General features: G+C 49.4%; 1 protein-coding gene across 4 annotated transcripts in view; it reads left to right on the forward strand.

Moving 5' to 3' along the window:
• PAX7 (paired box 7) overlaps positions 1–8584 on the forward strand; it is a 129083-nt gene extending 120499 nt beyond the window's left edge. For 3 of the 4 annotated variants that reach the window (XM_017852011.1, XM_017852010.1, XM_017852012.1), the window contains one exon: positions 4544–4737. In XM_017852011.1, the coding sequence (XP_017707500.1) occupies positions 4544–4659 (116 nt within the window). In that variant the 3' untranslated portion in view covers positions 4660–4737. Of the gene's footprint in view, positions 1–4543 lie in introns of all 4 variants that reach the window. The other variant, XM_017852009.1, reaches the window with a different exon arrangement.
• The last annotated feature ends 1940 nt before the right edge of the window (positions 8585–10524 follow it).

The following is a 10524-nucleotide window of genomic DNA, read 5'->3' on the forward strand; positions in this document are numbered from 1 at the left end:
AGGCCAGGGCCGTACTAATGATGGGGCTGATAGAACGCAGAAGTGTGAAAAGAATTTTAATAGATCTGACAAGTCTAATAAGAATTTGTGTCTAGAAGGGTCCTCCTCTGGGGCTGCGAGCTGACGAGGCGCTAACGGCTGAGATTGTTTACCGGTTGGCATCACCACCACATCTCCTGCCAACTCCCAATTAATCTAATTTGAGACATTTAGAGCCCAGGCATGGGCACGAGGCAGAGGAGGGGAGATGCGTAAAGACAGAGGGACAGGGAGGGCCGTTGACGGAGGCCATAATAAGAAATGTCACAGCCCTGCCCTCGCTGGCCCTTGGGCTCCACCCCAGGGAGAGGCAGGCTCTGCAGCCTGTTGGGTGCCCTTGAAGTTGGCAGGGTCGTCAGGAAAGTTTGGCTTCCTGGTGTTTCCTTGGCTACCTAGACAGGGCCTGGCAAGCTCCTACTGCGTGCTGGGCCATGGGCTGGTCGCTGGGAGAGGCTGACAAGAATAAGGCACACGGAGTGGCCAGAGGCACAGGCAGGACCAATGCAGGCTCCTCCATGACATGCGCTGCATGTGACTCTGGGACAGTGACCTCTGTGCCTCAGTTTCCACATTTATAGAAGAACACTCATACCTAAAGCACGGGGCAGTTGAAAGAAATAGGTGTGGTCATGCCTGCCAGCACACAGTAGGTGGTCCACAAGTGAGGGTGCTCACTTTGTTGTTCTCATTATTATCCAAAACCAGCGAAAATTAGAACGACCATATTTATCCAAAGGATGGGAATCAGTGTATCAAAGGGATACCTGCACTCCCATGTTTATTGCAACACTATTCACAATAGCCAAGATATGAAATCGATGTAAGTATCCATCAGTGGATAAATGGATAAAGAACATATAGTATATATACCCAGTGGAATACTATTCAGCCATAAGAAAGAATAAAATCCTGTCATCCACAGCAACATAGATGGAACTGCAGGTCATTTTACCAAGTAACATAAGCCAAGCACAGAGAGACAAACATCACATGTTCTCATACGTGGGAGCTAAGAAGATTGGCCTCATGGAGACAGAGTCAAATGATGGCTACTAGAAGCAGGGAAGCAGGGAGGGGGATGAAGGGAGGTTGGTTAATGGGTGCAAACATACAGTTAGATAGGAGTAAGTTCTAGTGTTTGATAACAGAGTAGGGTGACCACAGCTAACAACAATGTATTGTGTATTTCAAAATAGCTAGAAGAGAGGACTTGAAATGTACCCAACACATAGAAATGATAAATACTGGGCCAGGCTCAGTGGCTCACACCTGTAATCCCAGCACTTTGGAAGGCCAAGGTGGGCAGATCACCTGAAGTCAGGAGTTTGAGACCAGCCTGGCCAACCTGGTGCTGTCTAAAAAATACAAAAATTAGCCGGGTGTATTGGTGGGCACCTGTAGTCCCAACTACTTGGGAGACTGAGGCAGGAGAATTGCTTGAACCCAGGAGGTGGAGGTTGCAGTGAGCCGAGACTGTGCCATTGCACTCCAGCCTGGGAGACAGAGTGAGACTCCATCTCAAAACAAAACAAAACAAATCAAAAAACAGAAAAGATAAATCCTGAAGGTGATGGATGCCCTAAACAGCTTGACTTGATCATTACACATTCTATGCATGTAGCAAAACATCACAGGTACCCCAGTAAATATGTGCAAATATTATGTATCAATTGTTTAAAAAGCCAGAGTTCTCAGCCCACCCACAGGAATACCTGGAGAGGTTGGTGCGAGAGGCTGGCATGGTGTGAAGTAAGGAGGGGAGGCAGTGGCTGCTGTGACTCAGGGAAACTGTCACCTGCCTTGGCGGCGTGCCCTTGGACAGATCGCTTATACTGCCTGGAGCAGAACATGGGATCAATGTAGAATTTGGGGTGTAGAGCACCTTGTGCACTCTAAAATGCCGTGTATGTACAAAGGGTTATTCTCTAGGAGTCTGAAGGGGTGGCTGGGAGCTAGGCTCAGACTGCCTGGGTTTGAATCCTGGCTCCGCAACTTATGAACTGTGTGATCTTTGAAGTGGTACAGTCTCTCAGAGCCTCAGTTCCATCATCTGTAAGATGCAGATACCACCACTACCAGCCTCATAGAGTTGTTGTGAGAGTTAAATGGAAAATGAGCACAAAATGCTTAGAACAGGACCGGGATAGAACAAGCTCTCTGTAAACACTGGCTCTTCCTCTTTCTATTCCTACTGTCCCTCTAAGAATGAGGCTTCTTAACGGGATGGACCCTGGAGTCCGGGTAAGGCAGGCTCCCAGTAGTAGAGTTAGTGTGGCCAGGGCTGCAGGGTCTCCCCAAGGCCAGAGATGGGAATGGCCCTACCCTCACACAGAGGAAGGGGCAGACCCAAGGCAGGGCCAGGCTGGCTGCCACCAACTTTGCTCTACCATCTGGGAGCCTGGAGGCCAAGTGACTTCAGAGGAAGGCTGGCAGTCCCCCGGGGCTCAGCTCAGACCCTAGGCAGACTTAACTTTCCTCTCATCACCCACCCTGGAGCCTGGTAAGCAGAGGGGCACAGGGTTCAGACACTCCAGAGAGACCCCAGGGCATTTGCACATCCTTTGGGAATGTCGAGGGCCAAGCCCCTGCGTGCTCTGTAACCACCATCTTAAAGAACACTGTCTCACTTCATCCTTATAGCAGCAGCCCTGGAGGAGGCTGGACTTTGTTTTCCCCATTCTACAGACAAGGAAGCAGGTCTAGAGAGCTCAGGTGATGTGCCTAGGGCCACAGGAGCGGGAGGTAACTGGGACTGCAGCCACCTCATCCGCTGCTCCATCTCCTCCTGCCTGCATCAAAGGCCGTGTTCCGCTGCTTCCAAACCCACATCTCTCGAGCTCACAATGTGCCAGGCACAGTACTAGCTAGCCACTTTGTACACATTTCTCCTTTAACCTTCATAACAGCTCCTCAGATAGGTGCTGTCACGATCCCCAATTTACAGACAAGGAAACTGAGGTTTGAATAGATGAGGTGGGATGTGCCAGATCACACGTTAAAAGTTGGCATGTGCAGGATTTGAACCTCCGTCATTTGAGCCACTAGGCAATACGGCCTCCCATGGCTCAATGATTGGCACTGCCCACCTGGCCTCCCTGGCCTCGTCCTCAGGCCATGCCTATCACCTTTTGGTTCCACCCACCTGCCCTAGGTAGAAACCTCCAACCTTGGGGAAGCATGTAGAGTGCTACAGGGTCCCCTGTGGGCAGGTGACAGAACAAGTGTTGAGCCAGGCCTCGTAATTCCTAATGCAGTATTCTTTCCATCTTCCTCTTGCTTCTGGATCCTACAGATCCCAGGGGTTTGGACTGGCCACAGCCACAGATCCCAGCTTGGGAGGCAGCATCCCTGTGCCTCTGGAGGCCTTGGCCACACCCCAGCCAAATCATTTGGTCAAGGCTGATTTCTATTGTAGCCTCAGAAAGGCAGAATTAGTACAGTCAAGACAGAACACACGTACATGCAGGTCAAGGGTCATCCCTGCACATACACACATGTAGAGGCAGGTACCTGGCTCAGTTGGAACTCACCTGTACACAGTGCCTGCACGTGCACTGGCATTCCCAAAGTTCATCTATTCACAAAGGTGCATACAACTCACACATGTGCACGTGTGTGTGCAAATGTTGCTCTTGTGTGGACATTCATGTGCAGGCCAATTATTCAAGGAAATTCTTGTTTCCGTTGTTCACACACACAAGTATGCACCACTCTCAGGCATATACACCCTCAGACACTCATCTCTCTCCTCTGGGTGACCAGATAGAGCTACAAATCTCAGCTCCCTGCATATCTGTGTCCTGGCTCCTTCTGCATGGATCCCTCAGCTCACCCATAGCCACTCTGGCCTTGCAGCAAAGGTCTTGCTTTGCCTTATCTGTAAGCTGGGCACAGATAGAAAAGGCAGAGAGACCTTGCCCTCATCATTATCTGCACTCAGGGATTCACAGGGCCTTATCCATAGCAGGTGTATGTAGTGGGCTTATTGAGGGGTGGTTAATTCTTTTCTCAGCAACGTGGATAATCTTCTGTGCCTCCCTAGGAACTTACCAGGGAGCTGGGCACACAATGCATTAAATAAATATTTGCTGAATGATTAGAGAGGTGGTGAGAGAAAGAGCTTCATGAGGAGATGGATAGATGGAAGGATGGATAGATGGACAGATGGATGATGGATGAGTGGATGAGGTATGGATAGAGGATGGATAGACAGAGGGATGGTTGGATGGATGGATGGATGGATGGATGGACAGAATGGATGGGTGGATAGATGCATGGATATGGCTGGATGGATGAGAGGATGAGTGGATAGAAGGTGGAAGGATGGTGGATGGATGAAAGAAAAGATGGATAGACATGGATGGATGGATGGATGGATAGATGGATGGATGGATGGATGGATGGATAGATGGATGGATAGATGGATGGGTGGATGTAAATAGAGTGAATGGAAGAATAAACAAAAAGAACCTCGATTTCTAGGAGAGTCTCTTCTTTTTTCCAGCTGCTGTTGATTATCTGGCCAAAAACGTGAGCCTCTCCACCCAGCGTCGCATGAAGCTCGGGGAGCACTCCGCTGTGCTGGGACTCCTGCCTGTGGAAACTGGCCAGGCCTACTAGGGCCCCCGGGGCGACTTGCCCCAGCCCAATTCCCAGCCCAACCCTGACTAACCCCTGAACCTCCCAGCCTTGCCTCCTCATCCCCCTGGAGTCCTAGGGGGCCAAGAAAGGAACCCACCTGCTTCTCATTACTGGCCCCCTGGAGGTAGACAGCCAGCTTGTCACTCAGCTGTGGTTAGGGATCCAGAGTGATGCCCTTGGAGTCTGCTCCCCACTTTCGCCAAGGAGGGTTTCTGGTCAGCCTGAAGTCCTCCCCCTGTCAAATCCCATGTTGGCCTCTGTGCCATCTCAGGCATGGAGATCAAGGCCCACCTTGAACACCTTGGGCACCCAGAGGAGGATGATGCCTGAGAGGAAGTCCTGCAGCCCTTTGGACCCAACTCCAGCGGGTGCCGTAGCTAGAGGTAGAGGTGAAGTGTTCAGGGCTACTCTCAGCTGGATGTACTGGGAGCCAGCCCTCCTAGGAGGTTCTCTGGCTCAATGTCAGACTGGCAGCCCTTTCCTCCTCTAGACATTGGGACTCCAGCAGAGAGGGGACCCTGGCTTTGGGGTCTTCCCAGGGGAGTCAGCAGAGGGGCAGTCTCACCCCCACCCAGGAATTTGAAGGACTTCAGAACCCTCCCCAGACACCTCTACTAGGTGTACGGGGAAATCTAGCGCAGTCAGGGAGACTGGGGAGACTAGGAAGAGGCTTAACCAGAGGGTAAGGGCACGTGGGGGTGGGGCTTGTCAGCCATGGGCCTGCCCAGGATACAAGGACCCAACTCAGGCTTCTGGAAGCAGAGGGCTCTTAGCCTGAAGCCCAAGTTCCCACCATGTCCAACCTATCTGGGGCCTGGGGAGCCCACAGAACTTTTCAGTTTCCTGCATTAGCTGAATCAGATGAGATGGGGAGGGGATAAAGTCTTGAGGATACATGAGTAGAGGAGCATGAAGTGGGCTCAGAAGGGACTTTCACAACCAGGTCCCTTTGTTTGTGGGAGGGCAAGCCTTTGTTGCTCAAGGCTTCAGCTCTCTGCCTGCAAGTCCACACCCCAGGGAGCTGAGATTTTGCCCAAAGCCTTCCGCAGAGGCCCGAGCCCGTCCTTACCATGCCCCATCCTCTAGGAAGAGGCCTCCATCTTCCCCAGACCCCTTTCAGTTTCTGGGGATGCAGAGAGCTACCCTCAGAGCTTTGGAGGAGGGTTCTAGACTGGACAGGGATTGTTTGCCTCACAGACAAGACAATTCCCCCTGGCATGTTGTTAGGGGCATATTGTTGCCCTGCCCAGAGTGGCATCTTTGAATGTTGCCTCTGTCTTAGCCAAGAGGTCCCTGCCTCCTGATCTGGCACAGCTGAGCTGAGGCAGATGTGACCAGTTTCCAAGCTACCACCCCTGAGCAGAGGGAGATGTCAACAATTCCAGAGGAGAGGGAAGAGGCACCTTCCTTGACCACGCCAGTGGCCTCCTGAAGTTCCATTCTCTTAAGAGCTGGGACCTTGGGGGGATGATTCAAACCCCTGATTCCTCCTTCCTGGGAACTTTTTCTCACCTTTACCTATTTATCAGAATCATCACACCTATTTACCATCACTGTCGCTGTAATCTACATTCCATCACCTTTATCAGGTGCTGCTGAGTACAGAGTACTTGGGATGGGAGACACAGCACTGAATTCACAAACATTGGACCAAACTGCTTGTCCCCACCTGGGTTCATGAGGCCACCTCTTTGCTCAATCCATGCCTCTTGCCCTCAGCCAACAAGACATTCCTAGAGGGAAAGGGCTGCTGCTCTGGGAGTCAACCTGAGTTCCTCCCTCCTGGGGAGCTGGGTTGGCAAGATTCTAGGACAGTCTCCTACATGGACGTCACCTCTGTGACAAATGTTCACCTGGTTCTCATCTTCAGACTTGGTGATATCAAGCCTGTCCTGGACCATGGCCAGGCTGGCTCATATCTCTGGTTTAGAGAAACCAACGAATAACTGGAGACAAACAGACTCTTTGGTAGCGGCGGACACATGTGACCCATCAAGGTCAACCAAGGTTGCAACTGGAGCGTCCGCTGCAGGAGACTTTTGGTTCTTCACGTTCGGGACAAAAAAGAAGACTCTGTTGTCCCTTGGTTTTGTAGCTATCACAGCAGAAAGCAGCTCTTCCTGAAGACCACTCTTCATCCACATTCCTTGAATGGCCAATCCTTCCACCTGGAGGCCTGGCTCAGAAAGTGTCTGAGTCTCCTGACACCCTCTGTGACTCAGGAGCAGGGATCTCAGGCAGGTGACATCAAAACCACCCAGCCCCGTCCCCAGGAAGCGACAGTCCAATGCTAGGATCAATCCCAGATGTCTGATCTCGATGGTGAAATGGAACCAAGACCTGCTTGGGAATAAACCAAATGATTTCTCATAACGTTGAACATAAGTTCTCCCAAGCCATCATCTTGGTAGAAAATGGGACTTATTCCTTGAGGGGTCCCACCTGCTTCAGAAAGAGGCCCTTGATCCTGATAGGTTCTCTCTAAAACCCGTATATTAACGTGTCTGGCCAACTTGGGTCATAAAATTCAGCCTTGTGTTGGCAGCTCGAAACATCACCAGAGAGGTGATGTTGAACGAGAGACACAAGGCCTCCATCTCTTTGGGGTTGACCACAGCCTGAGAAAGAAGGCCTGGGTTCCAGCGGCCAGGCCGTCCCAGATATAACCCCCCTCCATCCCTGTAAATAGAGTCTGTAGCAAAATAAGAGCTGCTTCCTCCAACTTACCACAAGTCGCTGTTGGTCGTCTCTAAGGGGGCTCTCTTTTGAGTTCATTGTACAATAGTTGGAAAACGTGGTGATGTGCTGTTCGTTTGTAGAAAGTTGACTTTTTATAAATATATATATATATACTAAAAAAGGAAAGAAATCCCCCACAGTGCGTGTCGTGCTAGTGCCAGAGACCATCTGTAGGGATATATCTTCATATTGTGTGTTTCAAATTATGCATTCCAGGCTCTAGTGGGTTCTTTCATTCTTGTTCCTTTATTTTTTTCATTTGGTATTTCTCTCTTGCTATATAAAGAAAAAAAGAAGTGATGTGTAAGAACCAAGCTATGCTTTTGTACTTCCATTTTATACTTGATTTACCTTTGATGGTCTTTTGCTAGAGGAACACGAAAGGGCAGACCAAACAGAGAACTAGGGGGATAAGAGAGAAGGAAAGAAGAATGGAGAGAGAGGTTTGCTCAGAAGGACAAGGAAGAGTCAGATTGAAATCTGACTCTGGCTTGAGAACAGAACAGATCCCAGAGTTTGACCACTCTGCCAGAATCCAATGTTTTAACATGGAGTTGGTGAAGTATCCAAGATTTTGGATCCTGGGACTCAGTGAAACTCCATCACCCAACTAAAAAGATGTTCTCCGGGACCTCTCTCAGGCTGATGTTCTTCTCGTCAAGCTCCCGAATGTGTCTCGCACTGTTGGACACTTTTTTGGGGGTACACAGCTCTTCTCTCCTCCCCTCCTGCAGAGGCACCAAAACCAAGACCAAATGGGGGTTCTCTAGCCGGCAACTTGAAACGCTCCGAGACTTCCGTGTATTTGATGTTTCTTCAAGTCAACTCTGACATGGCCAACTCCCTGACCTGGGAAATATCTACATAGTACTCTAGATCATTCCTTCTTCCTAGTAACTGCAACTTTATTGCTTCCGTGTTTGACTCACAGCCATTTTCCCCCATGCAGAAGTAAGTGGGTGTACGTGAGGGTGTGAGTGGGGTGTGTGCCTGGGAGTGTGGGCGTGAGGTGTGTGTTTAAATATAATCACACCATAATTTATTCAGCTATATGGAGTAGTAGATTAGAAAGAGAAACTGGTATTTGCTTTAACTACCTGCTGCTTGTAAGCGCTTCCTCTGTAACTCAGGCGTAACTGTTACACATTAAAAGAAATTAAAAGCATTTTGAAGGTTTCGTGTACTCAGTTGATTGTCATTATGCAGCTGCTCCAAAAGGGACTCTGAGGGTTGTCCAAGAAGCCTTTGGACCTAATTTAGAGGATCAGGGTAGAAACTGTGTTTCTCTTGCTCCCCACTGTGTCCTCTAGTGCCAAGCAGCTGTGAGATTTCTAGTGAATGCCTAATCAATATTTGATCAATGGATGCTGTTGCTTTAAGCCTCTCTGTGAGCTCACAGAAATAGCACAGTGTCAAAGAATAAGGTGAAACTTTAGTTCTCTTCACCAAAACAAACTTTTCCTGCTGCTAAGCTTAGAACCCTTGGTGGCTCTCTCCTGTTACAAGGGATTTGGGAGGTAGAAGACAGCTCAGAAACTTACATATTGCTTGGAAGCATACGGGGATTCTCGGGCAATTTTCTGGTTTTGTTCTTTTTTAGAGATGGGGTCTTGCTATGTTGCCCAGGCTGGAGTGCAAGGCTATTCACAGGTGTGATCATAGCACACTGAAGCCTTGAACTCCTGGGCTCAAGTGATCTTCCTGTCAGCATCCTGAGTTGCTGGGACTACCAGTATGCCTGGCTCTTTTTGAATTACTGATGGCGAGATCTCCAGAGAAAGCTGTAAGGGAATGAAGGAAGCAAGATGGGACAAGTTGAGAAGCTGAGCAAAAAGGTGGTTTTACCTGGCGTCCAGCTTCAACCTGATGCCACAAGGAGCTCTGGAGTATGGATTGTAGTACCAGAGTAGGGCCTTTTGTACTGTATCAGTCAGTCATTGACTGCTGGCTGTCCCGGTGATGTGGGTGGGTGGGTGATGTGTAAGTGATATATAAACTATCTGCCCAAGCATCTCTAAAGTGGCTCTTATGGGTTGCAAGCACTTCTGCAGAGAAACTAAGCCAAAGGTTTGTTGTCATGCAGGCAGCTCAGAGAGTGCCTGCATCGCTTGGAGGTGTCCATCACAAGTGCTGGGAAAGCAACACAACACATGAGGTGCTGAGTGCATGAGGCCAAGGAGCTCCACAACATAGCCTGCCCTTGGAGACCCCCCACTTAGGGAGCTTTCCTAGAAGCACCCCCTGCCCCCAGAGACCTTTGTGTACATCCCAAAGAAAGCTGAGGAATGTAGTTTTCTACCCAGGCACATGACTGCCCAGAATAAAATCAGGTTTCTGTATATAAAAGAAAAGAGGAGATGGATATTGGATAGACAAGTGTATCAGTCAGCCACAATAATGCTGCATAACAAAGCAGTCTCTCTTCCTGGTTTCATTAATCTGCACACCTTAAATGGTGAATGAGTTTCAAAGCCTTTCCTTGGACAAAACTTGCTAGTGAGGGAAAGGAGTTCCTTAGATAAATGAAGCCACTGAGGTGGGAGGGACACACAGGACAGGGAGACCAAGTGCAATTGCACCTGCTGTGTGGCTGAATCTAGAATATCTGGTTCTCCTGAGGGTACAGATTCCACAGCTCCACCACTCCCCTCCCTAGGCTGCCACTGACTTACTCTGAACAGAGATCATTTTCCTGCTCCTGACAATGCAAACAGCTACAGTGGTCAGTGGGAACTCATTTCCCAAAGGCAGCAGGTTGAGGGGCATTCAGAGCTCTAGTCACCTTAGCTCTTAGCACCTTAGTTCAGAGCTCCAGTCACCTTAGCCACTTTTTGGAAGAACTAAAAAGTGCTTCCTTAGGTAAAACCCCACCCCTTGCTACCCTCTGTGTAACCATAGGAAAGTCACTTCCCCTCTGCTGTCTTGTCTTTCAAATGGAGGTAGTCTGTCCCACTGTGTCAGCATAGACTACATTAACCAACAACCCCAAAGGTTGGTGGCTTAAAACACCAAAGGTTTGCTTTCTTTTCATCCATATTCACGACCACTACTCATCCTAGTCAGCCTGATGGAGACAGGCATCCCCTTGAGCATGCTGGCCTCAGG

This window comes from Rhinopithecus bieti, unplaced genomic scaffold (assembly GCF_001698545.2).
Source record: "Rhinopithecus bieti isolate Rb0 unplaced genomic scaffold, ASM169854v2 scaffold_33652, whole genome shotgun sequence".
NCBI classification, from domain to species: Eukaryota; Metazoa; Chordata; class Mammalia; order Primates; family Cercopithecidae; genus Rhinopithecus; species Rhinopithecus bieti.